General features: G+C 38.5%; 1 protein-coding gene and 1 long non-coding RNA gene across 3 annotated transcripts in view; one reads left to right on the forward strand and one right to left on the reverse strand.

Moving 5' to 3' along the window:
* Positions 1 to 18,190, reverse strand: part of LOC125384663 — a 71,661-nt gene extending 53,471 nt beyond the window's left edge. Inside the window, exons 1-2 of the long non-coding RNA XR_007223301.1 lie at positions 17,787 to 18,190; positions 4,423 to 4,615 (exon numbers count right to left, since the gene is read on the reverse strand). This is a non-coding gene — a long non-coding RNA (uncharacterized LOC125384663). The remainder of the gene's footprint in view (positions 1 to 4,422; positions 4,616 to 17,786) is intronic.
* The window catches only part of LOC100651791 (NAD(+) hydrolase sarm1), a 139,365-nt gene continuing 121,176 nt past the window's right edge, over positions 4,614 to 22,802 (forward strand). The window contains exon 1 of one of the 2 annotated variants that reach the window (XM_012320599.3): positions 4,614 to 5,290. In XM_012320599.3, the coding sequence (XP_012175989.2) occupies positions 5,252 to 5,290 (39 nt within the window). In that variant the 5' untranslated portion in view covers positions 4,614 to 5,251. Of the gene's footprint in view, positions 5,291 to 19,130; positions 19,663 to 22,802 lie in introns of those variants that run through there. The other variant, XM_048404016.1, reaches the window with a different exon arrangement.

The raw sequence follows: 22,802 nt of genomic DNA on the forward strand, positions 1-22,802 counted from the left end.
CAAGGCTGATTAATGATAAAGGGAAGCGAGTCTTAGATTACACGTGGGCAGGCCTCTGGGCTTTTTCCTTTCTCTCTTTACAGCTAATATCATTACCCACTGGACATCCACATGGTTTCTTCTCCAGCTTTCCATCCTTTTTGCACGCTGTCTGGCTGGCTCGCTGAAAAAGGTAACGGATTTTGCCCGATCGTCGAGATTTATCGATCGAACTGGCCGATACACGAATTAACTGTACGCGGGATCTATCGAGTGGAGAACCGATCGTTCGAGGTAAGTTTCGATGTATAAGCGAAGATAACGAGAAATAATTGACGATGTGGCGATATATGCGCAATATCTTTCCGCACTTTGCTATTGAGTCAGTTTTTTAACGTGTCGACACTATATTTGTATCTGTTATTATCTGTAATCGTCAAAACGAGAATGGTAACGGTGTAAATCAAGATCTTGAGAACTGAAATTCAATCACGTAAATTCGATAACATTTAAACGTATAAACGCTGCTTTAGTTTCGTAAGTGCTTAAGTTATAATCTTAGAACTGCGGATATTTGTGCAGTTGACAAGCGTAAATATTCAAAAACGTGCAAGAACAGAGAAAAGACAGACAAATCTTCCATTCTACGTAAAACATTGTTCCGCGATACTAACCCAACTTCGACTCCCACCTAATACGAGAAACTGTGTCCAGAAGAAGAAATTAAGACTCGAATTTCGGGCCGGTGACCTCGTTTCCCTCTCTCTAACGTTTCTGTTCTCGTCGAAAAGAGTACCGTTTCAAAACTGCGGCGCACCGTGACCGAAAGCGGAAGCCAGGGTCGCGTTTGGCCCGGTGGTCCGGCCTGAAATCGACGTGATCGGCATATGATACATATAAGCAATGTTTACAGGCGGTACACGATAAGAAACGACGCTCGTGTCGCACGAAAGAGAAGAACCTCGAAGCCGGCTTTCTTCGAGTTTCTTCAGTCTTCTTCTGGCTCTCTTTCGATTACGTGCTCACCAGTTTTTAACTGCCGCGTATGCCCATCGAATCGCGTGCTACGAAGTTCTTAATCTATCGCTTTCATCGAACGTGCTCGCCTGTTTCTAACTATAGAAACTAATATCGTTGGAAAATATTATCGACTAGTCGTTAAGTGCGCTGATGCGATAACAAGTTGCAAGTTGCTCGTTTGACTTGTTCCAGGCGAGAAAATACGATCTTTGTTAACTGTTATCTGTTTTTGGAAGAGCATGGAACATCCAAGGATTTCTTATAATTGTCGGATAATTTTTTTGTAGGCGTGCTACGTAATTATACAGTGAAAGAAGTATATTTAATTAAATCACGAAAGGTGCGTCGTAGTCCGTTCTTAACGATAAGTTTGTCTTTAAGAAAGTAAAACTCGTGATATTTTTCAAACGACTACCTTGTTAATAGGAACACGAAGATAGCTCTAGTTACGTGTCAAGCACGAGTTTCGTAAAATATAACGTCGAGGAAAAATTTGTGTAGAACCTAAGAATTTTGCGACAGCCGTAGATGTCCCAGAATCTTAGAAAAGCAATTAAGAAAAGATTCCATTGCATGGAAGGACTCTTTTATTAAAAATCTCGCAAGAAATTCATTCAACGTCGATTATCGATCTGAAACCAACGACGTAATAATATGGAGCAGATATTAGAACGCATTTTTCCACTCAACTACAGCGTTTCCAAGCGACTGTGACAAAAACATACGTAATGTTCCACCGATAAAGACGCGAAACGAACGAAATGATGTCAGCGATTTGCAGATATAGCGAAAGAGCGGCGGCTTAAGTAAGATTTAGCCTCAACGTACGAGCAAAGTGTCGCGAAAACGAGTTTCGTTACGTCAGAATGTGGCATGAAAATTCCATCGTGTCATCTCTGGTATTTGGTCGATCGAACGTCGTCATGGAACATCATGGAACAGTGGGACAGTGAAAAAGAGACACGGAAAACGGCTAGAGGATCGATTTCCTTGTTTCAGCCTGCCTATTTCGGTCTCGGCCAGGGAAACGACACTCGGCCAGGTTGTTCGCAGCGTTAACGACGCCAGTTTTCACGCGTTTCATCGCTTCATTGACAAAACGAGTTTCCGCGGGACGCGCGCTGACGCAAGTGACTGTTTACGATCAACACGTGCTGCGCAAGAATGAAATGCACGGACCTCTGTTGCCAGTTATGTGTCGAACGCTTCGCGATCCGTTCGTCCTCGCATTCTCCGTCACTCGAAGGGCGCGAAATCCATTTTGAATCGATGATCCAACAAGTGTGTTTATGCATCGATCAGTTGTGAATTAAACCTCGCGAGTTTCAGCTCCAAAGTGTGGCTCGAAAGTTGTGCGAAAATTTGTCGCGGAGATTCTTTGAGCATAGAAGATTACCGTGGTGAATTGAAAGTGTACTGCCTCGAAATTCGAAGGAAGTTGGTAAAGTTCTTTGAATCGACGTCCCAAGAAGTTTTCGTAAATCGATCAATCGTAATGGAAAAGCTGACGAATTTGAAAAAGTGATTCGACTAGTTGGAGATTTCGTTCTTCGCGTATACAAAATTATATTCCGCAGTTTGAATAGCACTGTACAGTGTTGAAATTCGAAGAGAATGATATATTAAGTTTCTTTGTATCCACGATCGAAGAAGCGTAGAAACTTTATCTTCGTCGATCGATATCGCTTGCGAAAGTGCTTCGCTTATTAAAAGTTTATAATTTCGTATATATAATCTTCGTGTATGGTATATGTATAAAATTACAAACTGCGAATCGCGATATATATCGTGCTTCAAAATTCTGAACGTATCAAGAAAAACTGAACATATCAAAAGTGAAAATTAAAAGATCGAATGTTTAAGATTCCTCGTGTACATAAGTGCGATACAAACGTCGATCGAACATTTCGAACGTCGGTGTATCGTTTAGAAGTTCGAAGAGAAATGTTAACATTTTGAAGCTCGTACCAGGGGAATCTTTGCCCCGAATCACGCGAGTACAAAGTCGAATCTCTCTGTTCCCCGCCATAACGAAGGTTAGACGAAGGCGAAGAAATTCTTCCTGGAAAGTGGATCGTGGAAGTGGAGAACGTTATAAATCTTGGTATATTGTCTAGGAGGAGCGATGGAGGAACCGGAAAGACCAGTCGCGAACGGCGTGACAGGAAGGATCGCGTGGATCTTTGTTTTTGCGAGGCTCGATAAACTACGAGTACTGTCGTTGGAGGGGGGAAGGCAGTGAAACGCTGACGACAGTGATGTAACGGTGGAAAATAAAGCGGTGACTCGCGTGGATATTGGTACCGTGTGCTGGCGCACGCGTAAACACGTGGAAGCGGACTTTCCTCGAATTTCGGTGGCAGTTTTTCAAATACGCCGATCCGGTGACCAACTCTTTCTCTTATCGTGATCCACGAGTCTCGAATTTTTATCACCGTTCGAGAAGATAGTCGTTTCGCGCCAATATTTGAATTTATATTTAACGAACCGCGAGACTTTTTTGTTTAACCAGATTCGGTATGATTATCGGCTCGGTTATGGTTGCGAATTATCGTATTATCGACGTTTTACGAACGTTAAAGTGCAACGATCGGCGAGCCTTGAATTTTTACTCGAAAATGTCGCGACTCCGTGGCCATATTTGAAGTAGAATTTGAATTTCAAATATTACGATACATTCTTCAAATCGATTCGATATGTTAATATCAGTTTGTGTGGTACATTAAGAATCTATGCGATCGTGAATCTACGATCCTATAGATCGTCGTCTCGTTCATATTTTTAAGATTCAACGAGAAAAATAAATAGCGAAGTGTGACGATCGACAAGCTTCGAATTTTATTTACCGGACAAAATTGTTGAATCTTCGCGCCTATATTTCAACCTGAATTTCAAATATCGCGATGCTTCTTTCAACTCGATCTCTTACATCGACATACTGTACATTTGTGTAGCAACAAACGATTGTATATTAAAATTCTACGTGATCGTGAAACTATCCTTTAATCTCGTGGATCGACGAACGAACAACGAAATGCAACGATCGATGTTCGAGACGCGCGAACCATCCGTCGAGACCATATTAAAAAACATTCTTGTGTAACACGTCAGATTCTATTTTCGACTTGGCCAACCTCTTGACACTCGTTAGAGGTTCCACGTTCCCGTATCGAGAGGTCAAAACTGGAGCTGTTATCGCTCAACTGCACAACCACGCTGGTCCATAGTTGGCGCCAAAAAGCAGATCGAAACCAGGAGAAAAGTCGAGGAAACGGAACGTGCACAGTGATCAACGACTCGTAACGAATTTCCGCGATTTAGAGACGTTACGCTTCCGAAAAGAGAAATTACCGAGCGAATGAACGAATCGCCGACTCGAAACCGATTTTTATCAAGAAAAGTCTAGTTTTCCGTTCGACTCACCGACTTTGTCGATTCCGGAGAGACGTTGCACGACGAAACTTTATATTTCCACGAGTTGTACAGCTGACACGGTAATCTATATTATCGGAGTATTACTGTCAGCCCATGCGTTCTTTTCCATTGCTACGGCTTCCTCAGTTTCATGCGGTCGGTTCATCGTGGTTCTCTGCTTCTTTCGCTCTCGACTCTTCGCCTGCAAGATTGGAAAATCGTTAGATATTATGAATTCGAGGAGGAAGATGGGAAAACGAGAAAATTTCCAACTGGCTGATAAGATTGACGAATGAAGACACGAAGAAGCGCGAAGGAGAAAAGATTGTACGATTCGTTCGAGATCGTTGGATATAGCGTTATGAACTCGAAGAGGAAGATGACGAAAGAAGAAAAGTTCGAAGAGATAGATAAAAGCGATAGACGAAAATCTCGAGAATCGTGAAGAAAGAGAGATTCGTTCGGGAACGTTAGAAATATTATTATGAACTCGAGGTGGAAGATGGAGAAACGAGAAAACTTCAAAGAGACTGACGAAACGAACGGTTGAAACTTAAGATAAATCTGAAGAAGAATACGATGATACGATTCTTCGGAAGATAATTTGCTTAAGATTCACCGAATGGTTAACGGGGGCGATTGAACTTTCAATGGACCAGCTGGCTTAAATACCAACGCGATAATAAACGACAACTTTCTCGAAGCAGGTTTCAGCGCAACGATGACGAACAGAAGAGTTGATTGTGCGACGAAAATTCAGAAAGGCGACCGGTGCGTCGGGATGTTGTCAACCGATGCGTAGCTCGGTTCTTTCGCTGTTTGGCAGATCGGAAGAACCATGGGCAATGGATCGTCCTGCTGTCCGCATCGCAAGAAGGTGAGTTCTTTCCGATTTTTAAATATTTTTATCGTTTTTCGTGTTTGTCCTATCGGTTTGTAACGTAAATTCGTCCGGTTTTTTTTATTTCTCAATATTTATATTATAACTCGATATTCGTTGAAAGTTTCAAATATTAATCGTGATTCTCGTACGTGTAAATATTCGATCGTGAAATAGTTGTTAAGAAGATTTAAGGGATATATTTTGGATTTTCGAATCTTTAGTGCTAAATACAAGTTGATACGAAGACAGGAGATATCGTAAGTTCGGTGCGTGACCATTCTGCAAGATGGCAGCACGCTTCGATTATGATAATACCGAGACGCTTCTTTAGACGATAAAAATGGAATTTTATTAGAGCTAGCTAGAAGAGTTTGAAACGTGAAAGTGTAATTACAAAAAAAAGATAATATCGCTATTTATTTATCAGAAATTAAATTCCATATTTCTGAAACATTTAGAGACAACTAGAAGAACACAAAAACGGCATGAAAAAGGAGATTCCATAGTGAAAAATATCGACAAGTAGCGCTCTATCTAAACTGAACATTCCTCGCTTCATCCAACACCCTACGTTATTACAAATCTTACGTTATTAATAAAATCGTATTACGTACTTCTACGATATGATCAATAGAATCGACGCGTATCAGTTCTTTGACCATTTTTTTAAATAACGCTAAACGTTTAAAAGAAACTATCGAAACATAATACGAAGATACAGAGCCACGCATATATTACGCACGCTATATTACGAAATATTGCTCCAGACGGAATATGTATCGCTAATCTGAACTCTATTTCCAAACACTCTACACTCGCTCGTTAAAATCCTACCACACCCAGAATACGATCAATAAGATCGATACGTGTTCAATACTCTCCCCTTTCATATCTTCTTAAATAACACCAAACAGTCGAAGGAATCTCTCACAGAACCTGTTACCAATCGATTGCACAAGCGACAGAGCGGCATCGTTAGATCCTAACGAGTCGCGTTGCGAAAAAACCATCGCGGCTAAGCGACGATATCCACGGGAAAAACGGCTGGACGGGGGTGTGCACGGGTGAAAGGGGGCTGCCCGTCAGCTGATAGATATCGAACAGATTCGCAATTGTGCAATTGTGCCACACGGAACGGGCACGCGGCCTTCGAGTCGAGAATAACTCGACTGCGAGTTATTTTCTGAAACCAATCTTGTCGCTGATATACGACTGAAAAAAACCGATTACGATCGGTCAAGCAGTCTGCTGCGATCGTCCGCGAGTCTATTCTTTCTAGTTGCATACGCGCATCGTATTTGTCTGAGATTCGAAGCGTTCGAATTTCGAGAGAAACGTGAGAATAAAGTTAGAAGGATTTTTCGAACGTTCTTTCCTTCCTTCGGATGATAAAACGAAGCAACGTGTCCTTTTTCATGCTATAGTTTAGAGCGACGAAGCTTTCTACAGGTTATTTTTATTGCCTTAGGTTTAGGATTATTAGAAAATCCATAATTATAACATATTATATTCATGATAATCAAGAAGATACGTTTTTCGATAAAGTAATTCGATGGCGAATTTTTACAAAGGTTTCTTTAGATTGTATGATAATTTTGGAGGATAATTATTGGAGAAATTTGTAGTTAATACTACACTGTGCTCGTTTTAGATTTTTCTTAAGACGTAAGATAATAGGAAGAATTATACCTAAACGTAAACCATCCACTTATCCTACAGAGGGTTAATACGAACAATAATTGTAAGTTATTTATTGAATGTTTATGGAGATAGATACATTCGAAGCAAAAACGATTGAAAATTAAAAATCGTATAAGATAAGTGTATTAACATAATGGACAAGAAAATCCGAGGAATTCTGTAATATTTAACAAATTACGTATTTCGAGTTTCCTGACGCAAAAAGTGACGTAAATTACAAGTAAGAGAATCGTAACGGTAATCGTAAGCGTTGTCGGTCTGCTTTTTACAACGTTCATCATAATTTGTTCGTTGCTCGGGTAGCTCGACTTCAAGTTGCATTGCAAATTACATGTTCGAACATACCGATAAATTTTTTTGAAGAGATACCCGATAATTAACCGAAGATTATATCGTTCATTCGGAGTCAGTAATTTAATATAGACAGTCGCATTGATATATAACGATTTTCAGCTTGTGCGATCAGTGAAACCAAAATTAAACCCTCGAAAATTAATATTTATTACTACGTGCGGCGAATTAATAACGTTTAACACGAACCAACCTTTATATTATGCAAATTGCATGACAAACTACAACTGTACCACCGAAATTGAAACAACAAAATGTTAATTCGTGCTTTAACTGTCGTAAAACAACGAATCAGTATTATTACAGAAAACGGAAGATGAAAAAAGTCGAAGCTCATAGGAAGAATAATCCGACAAATAAATTTTTCTTCATTTTCTTATTTCCATTTTTGACTAAAAACTAATACCTTGTCAAGATCGAACACGATGCCTTTCAAAACTATTAAGAAATACAATTTTTATATCTTTAATATTCTAATGTTATGACAAACAATTTTCGTAACGTAGGATCTATCGACAACGTACTGAATCTAAAAACTGTTCTCTTATAAAATATGAGAAATGTATTTTTTCGTATCTTTTATCCCTTCTCTTGCTCGCTTCAATCATAAACCAACGAATAACGCAAGAATTCGCAATTAATTATTAATACCCGAAATTTTTCCATTCGGTCAACTCAATCGTGTCGACCAAAATATTTGCCCGTCTGTTTTTTCTACGTCCCTCGCATTTGCACATACATATATTCGATCTTACTATAAATTCTACGGAGTCGTATGTATAATGAATTATCATAATTAACATCAAATTTCGTTCAAGTTGTCTCAGGATCATTTACGTTATTCCATGCGAAACTAGTAGACTTTTTACTTGTTTTGTTTTCGTCGTAAGGCAGAAATTAACGCAATCCTGGCGAATAATCGCATCGTGAATTCCTCAAGACTGATTTGCTAAATAATTGCTCCTTGAAGGATCTAATAATTTCTCCAGCGTTTACGAGCTTTCAAGATGTTTAGTTTTTATCCAAAGATATGAGATAATACCACGCTATGTCCAGATTGTAATCGAACGAAATTTCGCTAATTTATCACCAACGATATATCAAAGATTGGTGCCGGTCTTATAGAAAAAGCTGCGTATTTTGCCTTGCAATTAACCCAACTGCGTCTCTACTAATTCTCCACCGAGTCTCGGGAGAACACCGTAAATTTTCTTTCAAATATCCGTAAGAACTTTTAGTCTTCCATGGCTGATGTCTTTACGACTTCCAAAGAAGCGTAAATCATTCGAGCTTGCGTTCTTGTCCTGGCAGCTTCCTCAACGAGATGTACTTTGTTTCTTTTTGCTCACTTTTCATTTTATTATACGTTCTCAACAGTCAAGATAGGAAAGGAAAATCGTATACATTTTTACATTTTTGTTACGAAAAAGGAAATCGAACCTTTTGCTTACTGCTACTTACTATTAATTCCTCGGTTACCGTTTTATAACACATTTTGTAACGTAAGCAAATTGATAGTTTAGAGATTCTAATTCATTCTATTGACTAGTTAGTATCTACTTCGATAAAACTAACGTTGGGATATCTCTCTTTATTTTTCAATTAGTTGTTAAATAAGAACGGGAGTTTTTAAATAAAAAAAAAAAGAACGTTCCTTTCACCATTCTCTACCACACCCAACTTAATCCAGATACATATCGCTATCTTCCTTTCAAATCGAAGGAATGATCGCGAGATGCCTGTAATTCTATTTTGTATCTTTTTAAAAAGATAATCATTTTTTAAAAATCAGCTGTCAATAACCATAGGAACAAAATTAATAACGATCAATTTGGCTGCCAAACGAAGGAAAACTTACACAATTTTAAATAATATCCTCGTTAACTCGTACTCCTGAAACGAACTGTTTCTTAAAAGTAGCCCGCAGTTATCGCAAGAAGTTAATTAATACGCGCGATATAGCCCACAAATAAAGAAAGAATTATACTCTTTTGAAAAGTTAATTTATAAAAACTGTATGGACGATGGAAATGAATTCGAGAAAGCGGCGTCAAAGCGAAACCCGTTGTTCAGGTCAAGAACATACGAAGAAACGAAGTAATGAAAACGCCTGACGCGGTTTGCAAATTACGTTGATTATTTCGGTGCGTTTGTTAGGCGCGTAACGCGAGATCGGATAAAAAAGGCCGACGCGAAACACGACGGCGATCGCGGCAAGCAGTCGGCATAACCCAATTAAGGATGACACGGGTAATTACGAGGTATCAGGTGTTGCAGGAAAGCTGCGACTACTTTGTCACGGTGTTATCTGCTGTCACGAGCCAGAACTCTCGTGAATCCTTTGTTGGGCTTCACGGGTCGCTGAACTAATGTAAAAACTTCGCGTTTTCCAACGACTAAGAATTTCTTACAATTTACGGGTTTAATTGAAGGGTTCGTGACGAAAATGGGGACAACACGCTATTGCTGGCCACCTTTGCAGCACACGTAAGAAGTTTCAAGCGGAGCGCAAGTACCATTATAAAAGAATAACGATTTACGAGAGGGCAGAACTCGAGTGGTATGCGCGATAACACCGTTAGAGCAAAATTCGTGAAAAATATTTATGTGTTGAGGTTTGTTAGTAAAACAAAACTGCTGCTATTTCGCGTACATTTCATTAGGGTTGGTTATGGCGTGCAATATTTCTGCAACATCTGTTAAGATTCTCTTTAATCCACAAAATAAGGCCCAAAGAGCGAATGCATACTATTTAAAAAACATAAATTCATCAACGCAACGTTGGCTCTGAACGGGTAAAAGATAAAATTTGATTCGACGATTCCTTGTGTCAACGATAACTAGAAAATGTTCCGTTAATATCTTGATCATAATATCTTGATAATCTTGACATAATATCCATCTTACCATACTCTTTCCATCAATATATCTTCTTGACATAAGATAATTACAACTCATTGCCATATTAACTTGAAAAACCATTCAACGCGCTGGTCGATTATTAATTATTAGTCAATGTGCTTGTCCAGACGTCTATCCTTCCCAGCCGCGATTTTGCAACAAAGGCATTGGATAAATATCGAACGTACAATCATTTTTCTTCGCAATTTTTCTCCTCGAGCGATACAATCGCGTAAACAATTGAGTATCGTAAAGTCCCACGCAGTGTAATAGACATTATCGACATGAAAATGAAGCGATCGCCTCGAGTCCCGCGACACTTTAATGAGTAAGTAGTAATCGAGAAGGAAGGACAGTTATTCAGCTGAGAAACCGTCGAACAGGATCGTTTTCTCAGGACGTCGTAAAAACGGAAAATCCATTTTGTTTGCCTTCGCCTTTTGACACGGGGAATTTATGTTCCTCTAACTTAATGTCCTCCGTTATTGCGTCGAATAAAAATAGTAATCGAAGCATAGTACCAAGCGTATCACGTTTCCAACTGTATTCATCACCGTCGCTAAAGGTTTCTGAGCCGTGAAATCCTGGATTTTTATATTTGTTTTACTCCTGAAGGATTTCAAGTTTTTTTTCGAATAAAACTTTAATTCCTCTTAATCCAAATAATTTCCACGGGATTCGATTTTTCAAATTTCCTCGGTAACTAACAGGTTTCGTCGACCTATAGTTTATAGAATTCAATTTCTGACATTTTTGCAAATAGTTACATATCCTTTTCGAATAATTTATGCGCTGGAAAGTATCTAAATGGAATGGACAATGTCTCGCCCAAATGCAGAATTTATGTCCCCAAAAACATTTATCTCGCTCTTTTTTTGAAATCTAAATTCACATAAAAAAGTCATATGAATATTCCAACTATTCGTAACAGTCCACACAATGAGATCTCGACACTTTTATTATAAATCTTCTTAACGATCGATATACGGTGGCTAAAATAAGCATTTGCACACCATTATCTTTATCGCAGAATTTACATACTAATTAATTATGCCCGAGCATATTGTGTTACGTATCATTTAGCAGCATCGTACGATCAAACAAATTTAATATTATGAAAATGAAGTATAGAGCCTGATAAAGAAAAAAAAAAACGATTAATTGGTGAGTAATGGTACATGTAAATACTTTACGTAGCTACTGTTCGTAATTTATTGCAAATTTCGTCTCTTTCAATGTAGTTTAAAATTGCCGATAGGACAAAATTTAATGAGTGGTCTTCGAAGAAACATCTCACGTGCAGCGACTTAAAAAAAAAAAAAAAAAGGGAAAAAGAAAGTAGCACAGGCATCTATCAGAGGCTACGTTAAGCGAATAAATTTATAGACCAGGTGAATTTTTAGGGGTCAACAGGATGTTTTTAAGAAGGAGAAGAGAAGAAGGAATGAGGCAGGTGCGAAGGACGAGTTAATCGAGTTAATCATGATAATTAAGTGGCTTTGCCCGCGGCGATCAGTCTTTGGAACGTCTTTTCGTCGAAGAAAGATTGGAAAGGTTATTGTAACTGCGAGTGAGAGTCCCTCTGGTCATCTTTTGCCTAAGATTTCGAGTTGATTAATCGAATCTATTAATGGTTGGTCCGTTTCGATAAGTGGGACGCCTTGAACGAGGAACCGTAGAGTCCTTCTTCATCAGGTGTAATTATCATATTACGAGATCCGAGAAAAGTGAGATAGCCTATTGCTAATTCGTCTAACGCGTTGTCACATCCGACGTTACGATTAATCAAACGGATCATTAAGGAATAGTAGCTTTCCATTAGCGTGACCGCTGCATTTATCATATCGTAACTGGTACTTCATTTTTTGTACTACATTACGCGATTTTTACATCTTCGGTCGGAGCAAATAAACGTATAGCGTGGTAATTATACATATTAGGGTTTAAGTACAGTTATATTCCGACTAGAGATATTGAACTAACTATGGCTTTCTGTAGATTAATCGTACGTTTTCGATAAAGGCTGATAGCGTATAATTTCCTAGTCGTGGAACTATTCTACCGTACAGTGGTTCTTTCTTATATTTCACTCTTCCTCGTGTCGAGAAAGATTCTCAAGGTTTTTATCATTAATCGCGTCAATTAAAATATTTCGAAATATGAACGCCCATCCAAGGAAAAGAATTAGGAGAACAATTAGAAAACAAAATTACAAAAAGGAATAAGACTGCAATCATCTTTCTGTAAGCAAGTGATAGATCACATCCAAGTTAACGATAGATAGCAAAACTACATTCGATTCTTATCGAGGTTCTTCGTTCATAGTACTCATACGTGTACAATATGATAAAAGCGAGGATTTGATTTCAAGATGGATACGTAAATAGATCAACGTCGATAACCACAATTAACAAAACGAAAATCGATCTGAGATTAATCTAAGATTCACGCTGTGATTCGGACAAATGTAAAGCCACCGTTGCCCAAGTCCCAGATGCATTGCTCGATCACCGGTACGATCCCGAACGAGATAATCGCGTGATTTACAACGCCAGTTTGGCTAGGCAACACGTGCACCCGTAACAGTATACACAACATCGTAGAGAACATTGAAGAGAAAGAGCTGCGTCGCGAGGTAGCTCGCGGAGTGTCACTGTCGAGATCTCGTAGCTCGATCGCGATCCAGGCGCCTGGATCGTGATTAACGAGACTACTCGCGCTTGCATTGCGATAACTTTGTCGATTCTGATATCGCCAGTCAATACAATGTTCTACGATCAGTGTTCTGGACCACGATACGCCAGTACATCTCCCAAACAGAAGTGAGGCAAGTCGTGGCTGGATGCTAATTGCCTGCGACTTCGACCAGAGCCGTTGTCGCGGACAATTTATCTTGTATCTTCATATGAAAGCGTTCTGTACGCGACGATCTTGCGAAAACACTGTCCTATTAAACGAAGCATGTAATTTCATCGAATGAATGGCCGAATGACTATTCGTTCATTTTTATTTTATTTCCTCGATTATTAAGTGACACACGATTAATTGAGATAGATCGAAACCGTTAGCACAGAAATCTACGAGCGTTAATGACTGATTAACGTGGAATTGCCAGGGACGGTCTAAACGACTCTAATCAAAAGATTAGATACTAACGTGTTTCTCATAGCGACGCCTATTTACATTTATATTGCGCGTATGCTACTTTATTGCTCCTGCATCGACTATCACTTCGGCATCTCATCTCTGTTTAATCACGGACGTTGGATAATTTATTACATGACGGTTGATTCTTTTCCGATTTATCCGACGATCTGGGAAAAGCATCGACGGGGAGGGCTAATTTATAGTCGCTGGAAGGTACTTCTTGATCGACATTTTCTCGGTACGCAGGCAACGTCGAGAGGCGGTTTAGGTCAAGGCGTTCATCGAGTCTCATTGTTCTTCGTCGCGGCGAAAGTGCGCATACGATTATCGTCTATTTATCCCGATGCTCATTTAGAATGATGCATACGCGTGCATAATCGTTACTACGAACCTGACGATCGTTCCCTCACGATGGAATCGTTGGAATCTGCAGAAATTCTACGATCTGATACGCCCAAGGGATCTAACAGCGTAACGCGATAAAACATTTTATCCTGTGCTAAAACGGATCATTTTTCAGATCGACGACCGTTCCTATGCTCCCAATGGAATGCCTAACCAATCCTGGCGAGAATATTCCCTCGTATCCAGGAATTTCACCGAAGAATCCCGAGTCGAACGACTTCCTTACTACTAGAATCACGTTTAACCTTAGTATTTGAAGCTTAGGGCATTATGAGAATCGCTATAGAAATCAAGCTCGTGACCGATATCTTTAGTCGTTTGCATTCCCTGAACCTAATTGTTCGTTCGTAATAACCGCGTTTACGACGATGCAAATCAACCTTTATTCCTGTAAAATATTCTTGAGGAATTTTTACCGTACAACCGATGTTTGTTCGTTGGAATTCGAAAGACTTCAAAGGGATACGCAAGAATTGTACGAAAGAACGATCGATCTATCGAAAAAATCGATATCAAATGTCATTCGGTATATCATTAGGCAATCAGACGTCGATAGTTCAGCTAGATTCAGTTATTCCGCTAACATTCGAGGCACGCAGATCCGAGACTGTTTGGTGATCAATCAAGATCAGGATTACATATCTAAACGACAATCGCGATTGTAATGGAGACATTGCATAATGCCCAGTTGCGTGATTCATCTTGTTTATATTAAACGTAGCTGTCGATATCAAGCGAATTTCATCTTTGATCCGATGTGGATTCCCTTTGGTTGTGGATTAATTGTGGATTTCTCTGACCATCTGTGTAAAATTCCACTAAATGTCTCAATACACTGCGATACATGTAATCATTAAAAATATAATGCCACGATATGTCTAATTTAAATTAACCATATTATTAGGTTGGTGCATGTGAAAAGTTTTTCCAAAGTTTGGATTTGACAAACTGATAACGTTAAATTGTGTCCCGTTGTTGGCTATCAATTATATTAAAGGAAAAAAAATCTGCTATAAATCATGCATGTTCAATGTTCAGAAGATTTATGATAGAAATATTTCCAACATCTTCTGTGAATCGCAGAATATTTATAAGATACATCACAAAGAACTGAAAATAAACCGAAAGCTTATGTCAAGAATGCAAAAATTTGATATTCAAAGTGTAAAGTGAAATGTGAAAGTGTAAAGTCATGTGCGTGTGCGAGTGAAGCAAGAAAAGTGTAGTCAGGCTAAACGCGAGATAGTTATCTGTTACGAGTATCAACTTCGACAACGTTCAACCGGTTCCACGAAGAGGCGAGTGGCGCAGGATCGGATCAAAGGAAACGACATTGAAAATTGCCTTTAATCTAAGACGCGCAACAAATCGCGAAGGATGATTGAATCGATTACGCGCTACAGAAGAATGAGACAACCGCGTAACAAGGCAAGGCAAGCACTGATATAAATCGCTTACTGTCAAACGCGTTGTACCGTGTACATGTTCACAAATCAAGCGAGGAGACCTAATTTGTTAGAAAATAAGAGCGCGGATAAACGTCATGGGAACAAGGCGAATGAAGTCTTTACACGAGAAGCTAGCATTATCATAGTCAGGGAAGCATAAAACTATAGATCTACCAACAAAGATTGCTAATCTATAATTGAACTACAGTGGCACACGAAATTATGTGAACCAGTTGCAATAGAAAACTTTTATCTACGTATATATTGTATATATTATATAAAACATTTTAAAATTCCATTAGCACTGTAATGGGACACACATTATATCGAAAATAGCTTTATTGGAAGAATTTGAAACTAATCTGAAAATATAGAAGTTACAAGTTAATAAACTTTTAAAAATATAATCATGATAGCCAGTTTTTACTATAGTGATATTGAAATTTAAAAATTCCTCGTATAAATAATATAATATATTCGTAAAAGGTGGCCGAATACTTCCATAAGCCACTGTATTTATCGTTTCCTTTTCCCGTGGTTCAGAAACATGATTCAAAACAGTACTAAATTATAGTTAAAAATGAAATTCGAAGAAACAGCCAGGAGGATAACATTGTCGCAAATTCTGTAGAGATTATTACTGCCTTTATAGACCACACGCATGTTTCGACCATCCTGGAAAATGTCTAATACATGTATAATTTCGCTTGAGGCCCTATCGAGATTCGCATAACGACCCGTTAACTCTATCATTATGCGGAGAATGTATAGACGAAATTGTTTGTTCGTTTCCGCGTAAAAGTGGCATCGAAGGTGGAATTACAAGACCGTCGTGTACGCGTACCCGACGATTTCGAAGAAATGTACATAATATTCGCTTTAAATTATGAATTTACGTTCTCCAAACGTTTGCATCAGTCATCTGCGTGTACTGCCTCGTTCATAACGTTTGCATGAACATACTACGCACCATTAAAGCGTTGCTTAGCTATTTTAACTACGTTTGTATAGTTTCCTTCCTAAAGTGACTAATGTCTTAAAGATTTTACGTGAGCTGGTCTTTATATTTGATTTTGAATAACCAACAAATTTAGTGAGTTTTCTAAATTAATAAATAAATGCTAAGTGATGCGAGAGAGTCTTTAGAATCAAATATGTAATTATCTTACAAGGCAAGGTACTTAACATAATTGACATAGCAAAAGTAAAGATTCAGGAGATCATTTCATTGAAATCATACTTTCCAACTTTTCAAGGACAATATGCATTTTTATATATCTACATTCGGTATCTTAACTAGTATAGAATTATACATAATACCTAATAATTCCATTTCAAAATATACATTATAATAGCACACAACAATTACATCTTAAGACATCCTTTTTATAACGTTATGAAAAAAGAACACATATTCCTTTTACCAATCCTGTGCGCCTCGCCTCCTACTTAGCTTACAATAATATCGACCATCTAATCATAGTATCTTCACAGTATCGCGAAAAGAAACAACATGTATATTGCTTTTAACAATGATACGTAATTCGCCTCGTATCTAAATTACGATAGTTACGAGGATTCGGAAAATAACTGCTGATAATATCCTTGACATTAATCATCCACGACGTGAAGTCCGTAGCACACGGGAGCCGTTTCTAGGTGCTTGAAAAATTGTCCCGGGCGCCATTAAACGCGCGGTAGCTCTGTAAACATGCAGCGAAACCGCGGGGAGCCACGTTCACCGTTTCCGACGCTGGCTTGCATTAAATTTCTGCGTGGCGCGGCGGCGGCAGCGTGGCTTCTATGAGAGTTGCAGAAAAAAATACTATATGAAGCCTCGGCATTTCCTGTACACTCCTTGGTGTATGCTAATGCGGGGGCCAATACACTGCCGGCGGCGTCTCGTACGTGTACAGCCGTGTTAACTACGTGATCGCGTGGGCGTACACACCACGTAACAGAATACAACGTCGATCAGCGTTTCTAACGAAAATAAAGCCATTCGCGTGCCGCGTACGGTCGTAAAGTCTAGCGGCGTCCCCGCGGATATTAATGCCTGGCTTCTAGGAAAGAACCGCTAACGACCAAACTGTCCCCGTGTAACTGTGATTCGATATGAATCAAGCGAGGCAGAAATATGATAATGGCGGACACGATATTACACGCTAATCGCACGAAATGCGTCTTTCTGTGGCGCCATAACGGTCACGGTTTTTCGTCGAGCGAAGAGTGGGAATAGTTGTTAACTCGCGATACATTGTTGACATTCTTCGCGGTTATGTTACGTTAATAGACCTTCCTGGTGATGCACAGCTTGTACCAGGTGAAGTTAACAAACTTCATTTGTATATTCTATAGTCAAACAGGAAGATAACTTTTTAATAAAGCCTCAAATAACCTATGTTTATATTGAGTGGTTATGCACATAGAACATACCGACAAAGTTTGTCTATTAAACCTTGACATAGCCAATAAATGTAGCTGAAGGTTGTGCGAAAAAGTCGAATTATATAGTAGAACGTTTATTCGTACCTTACCTGTTTATTTCCTACGAAATTCGAACAGGAACGAACAGCGAGACCAATTCGTTTCGTAATAATTCACTTGCGCGGCACGTATGTTTGGAAACGGAGCTACCAGGTGGCGATCGTGTTGCTCGACTCGAACGTTCGTGAAACGCGAATTCTCTCGTTCGTACATTTAAAAACATCGTTGCTCGAGGTCATTGTACGGAACAACATATCTCGATCCAGGGAGTAATTCGAATCTCCATGGAAATCTAATACGAAAGAATGACTTCTCCTCGTTGAATAATAAAGATTCTCTCCCCACTACGCGACTGGTTTTGCGACTCGCGTCGAGTTTTTAGTGCATCACGCGCCGCCATGCCGGATTTGGTGCTGGTCCGCGCAATATTTTACCCAGGCGCCACTGCTCCTCGTAGGATTTCAAACGAATAGTGAACGTGGGCGCGTGGATTTGAAATCGTACTGGAGACGCTTCGAGAGATCGAGAAGTTGAGTGTAGACAACATATGGCGCAGCCGCATTACTTTCGTCGGTCGTCTCGCGCCTCCAGTGTCTATCGCTAGTTATTGTCGTACATTTACGAGGATGACCGCGATAATTACGACCATATTATCCGTCACGAATAAACTCGCTCGCGGTTGAAAGTGTAAAAAACGTAACTACCTTTCAGTGACAGAAGTGAACGTTAACAGCTGTTCGTGCGTGCACGCTTTCTACGAAATACAGTAGTGCTGCGTTAACTATCCATGATTTATTAACAGGCCATTGTTATACCCACCAGTTCTTACGAATTCCGTACAGTGAATCATGTATCATTAAAAATATGTAGCATACGTGACATAACGAATACCGGAATGTAATTTATAGATTTTCAAAATAGAGAACAATTAAAATATTATATAATCGTAGAATTTTACCTATTAAAGTAATAGATAAAATAATAGTTAGCTAATATAGATAGTTATCGTTAGTCAGGTAGCAAATTATATTACAGGTTAGTAATTCAATTTCTACGTGGCAATTGAAAACCACAAGGGAAAACATGTCGTATCCATTTTTGTTGTTTTTTAAAACACTTGATGGCTAAACAATATTCTAATATACAACAGTTGAAAAAGTAGAATAACTTGATATACTATAGATTCAAACATAGATAATAAATCAATATTTTGGAAGAAAGAAATAATTCAGTCGATAATTCTATTAAAGATTTCATTGAATGGGAAAATGTATAGAATCTAATTACCGAAATAAGCGATAATAATCGATACTTACATACCAAACTATTGGTGGTAAACGATGTTTATGACAATCGATACTTTTCCATCTCTAGTTCCAACTTCTGACCAGTTACCGTAGCGCTACTACACACTCTTTGTTTCTGATGACACGTTAATATAATTTGACAAATGTTTGATATTGCAATAAAGAATTTACGTGGGTGAATCGTAGTGAACGTGGCGATCCGACCAGTGACCTTTCAGACATGATGTAACTTCCTCGCGGTGAAAGACTTGGTTCGTTTATAATCTGTATCGAACGCGCGCGTTCTATGATTTCTGGCGGGACAACTTTTCAAAACGTGTCGCGTAAAAATCGTTCGACTATTCACATGACAGGCGTGCACTACGTGTATCGTTGTTATAACGCAATGCACGCAATGTGCTCATTAACCCGCGAACGTCTCTGAGTAGAAACAGTTATACGGCAGTACTGTTTTTATGCAATTCTCCGTACAATTCGTCGTGAATGTAGTGATGAGTTAACTATAAACCAAGGAAGTGAGGTTAAGTGGAAAATGCGCACTGCGGCGCCACCACGAGGTATCAAGCAGCTCCGTCAAACCACAGGGCACGATGCTTCGTTGAATTACAGAAGCCGACTGGTATGTTAGCTTCTGCATTAATTTTATTTGCGCACATAAATTTTTATTTATTATTTACTTCTTATAAGAAGAATTTTACCTAAGACAATTATGAAATATTATAAGTATTATCTTTAATGTAAAGGTTACTAATGCAGTCCTTACATGCATTTATAACTATTACTCAATTTTTTACGAGTAACGTTGCTCACAAAAGTACTTCAGCATTTATATACAGGTGCCTCTAATGAATGTTTTGTGACCCATACGAAATATTTTGAAATTTCATTAGCACTGTAATGAGACTTGATTATCATTATTACATTGTTAGAGTTAATCAAATAAATCTGAAAATGTACATAGAAATTACAGCACTTATGGCTGTTTGAATGCTGTCTACTAACTTTTTATTAAATACGCAATAAATATCTTACAACTTCTACATAAATTTTAAGGTTGGTTTTAAATCTTGACAATATAATGCCCCTTACAATATTAATGAAATTACAAAATGTTTTGTATAACACACACGATATACATGTATAATGATATTTTTTTCTATGATAAATGTTAAAAATATACTTTTATGAGCCACTATAAGTAATACCCAATCAGTATCAAAAATAACCAAAGATAGTGGAAAACACATAGGTTAGGTTACCGCCTTTAACAATAGAATTTATTTATTGATAAAAATATTATGAGATAATAATAATAATAATAATATTATATGAGATAATAAAAGTATTACGAAACGTATGTGAAAGTACAAAGAAACATTAGCGCGCCAAATTTCAATCTCTCCATCAAGCAAGTATGTATTTTGATAATCTTCGTACATTTTCTCCGTTTTGAATAACATTATCGCGAGAAATTCGCCAGATGTTAGCATCTTGCAGATTACACGTTGATTTCCATTTGACCAGACACAGGAAAACGCTTCCTTCTTGTGGTTCGTAGATTCAAACCGGTTTCATTCCGTATATGCTTAAATCCAGTTTCCTTTCACCTTTATTCAAGAACTATCGGTGTCGTTCGCCGATATCGTGGCTTATCAGAGCATTTTACGTTTGTTGACCGAGGATAACGCTTATGCGCGTTCCTCGTTTAGTTTCAATCCCGTAATCGAACTTTCGTGTGGTCTTTATCGAGATCGCGGTTCCATTAATGAAATACACGTGTATCGAGCGTATCGATTCTCGAATTGAAGTCGTCAATTGGGAACGCTTGTCTACGCCCAGTCGCCATTTTTATCTGGTCGTCCCTTTTTAATCTCAGCGATTTGTTCGTATACGTTACTACGATGCTTTGAGATCGGGCTGAAGATATCGTCGAGGTACAAGCGTATCGAATTTCCTTCGCGCTTTGCCTTTCAATCTTACCAGATTGTCGCCAGAGTCACGAATCAATGTTCGAACCAATGTTCAGACATAACGACGTTTCTTTCACTCACTGTCTTCATATTCCACAAGCAGTTTGTAGTATTTTTTGTTTACAAGGAGATTTTCCTCGTTTCACGAGGATCTCGAAGGCTACTTTTTTTCTTCTTACGAGATAATTACCCCATTAGCATCTCGGTATATGAGAGATTCAATCGACAGCAAGTTCCTTTCTTGAAACCTATTCAAACTGTTTATAGTAAGAGTAACAGTAGTATTTTAGTAATATCGTTATATAGATAAATCAGATAAGTTTTTATACAGACGGCCTTTTTAGGACCATGTAAAGAATGTAAAAGCTCTTACGAAGCGGCCTTGACGCTTTCACCTATTATCCTTTCTCTTTGATATTCTAATGCGCTTTTGACCTTCTTTAACCCTTGTACATTCCAACTTTCCATCCCAACGTAAGTATATTGGAATTCGAAGGAGAGAATTATTTCTCTAGGTGGTATGTTAATTATTTCTCAAGGTCACTAGTGTTTTTATGAATAACATCCGAGTTAGATTCCAAGTGGATGTGTACGCTTGTATATGGAATCTTATTTGTAGAAACATAACTGACCTTGAGATGTTGTTGACGCCTCCACAGGTACACTCCTACTTGATACTCTGATACCTTTTATAGTCTCCTTTAGTCACTAAAGGTCTCATTATTACAAATCCGATCTTTAAAATTTCTTATTTTAAATATCGAATATTGCAACTTTAACATCGTTTAATTTTATTAATTAAATAGTTGAAACTTGCATTAGCGCTTGGAATATAAAGTAATGAAATATAAATTAAGGTAGGAAAGACAGAGACTTCCCTTATTTGGTACTTAGAAAGTATCGTAATTAAAAGTTTTATCGTTAGTCTAAGTTAATTTAATTTATTGCGATATCCGAGTTCCCGATCTAACGAACAGAAAATACCTTTACAAACTTGATACGAAGAACGCGTAACATGTATAATCACACTATTACTAAATAGCAAATAGATATGAGTTTGCAGTAATTAGATCTCGATGAAACAGCAATCTGTTGATTCTAAATTATTGATATTATGCAAATCGAATTAGCCGTCGGCTATCTCATAAAAACGATCGACTTAGCACATTTTCCATCGGTGCATGGATGTGGTCCGCCCACACCTCGGAATCACAGCCTTGACCCACCAATTCGAGATCAACTCGAAGTCCATGCTATCATTTCCTTTTATTTATAAAACTTGGCAAAATTCGGCAATCGATATTTACAATATAGAACGACATTCAAGAAACATTCACTCTATTATATATGCAATGCAGATATGTATATGCAAGTGTGATTACTCAAATTCAAACGACTTAAATTAAAATCTCTTGACTAATCTAAATGAGACTTAAGGACATTCAAGAATCATAACAACTGAGACTAAAAGGAAAATCTGGTTCGACAATAACATCCGCCGTAATCTGCATATCGTTGAGTATCACCGTTAACGATGACGCTCGTTGAATCAGAGTACGCGTGCACCTTGTACGCGGCACGGTCGATCGTGTCGAATAGAGTGATCAACGCAACGTCGATCAACCGTTGGACCATGCGAGTGGTTCGAAAATCGTAGGAAAGGATACACCAGTCTGCGTATCACGTTGAACGATCGAGTTCGTGTACCAGTCGCAGCCCACACGTGCACCAGTTGCAGCCTTGGCCGACTGACGAGGCCGCGGCTCTGTTTTTATTTCCCTCTGTCCGC

The sequence above is a fragment of the Bombus terrestris genome, chromosome 3 (genome assembly GCF_910591885.1).
Source record: "Bombus terrestris chromosome 3, iyBomTerr1.2, whole genome shotgun sequence".
NCBI lineage: Eukaryota > Metazoa > Arthropoda > Insecta > Hymenoptera > Apidae > Bombus > Bombus terrestris.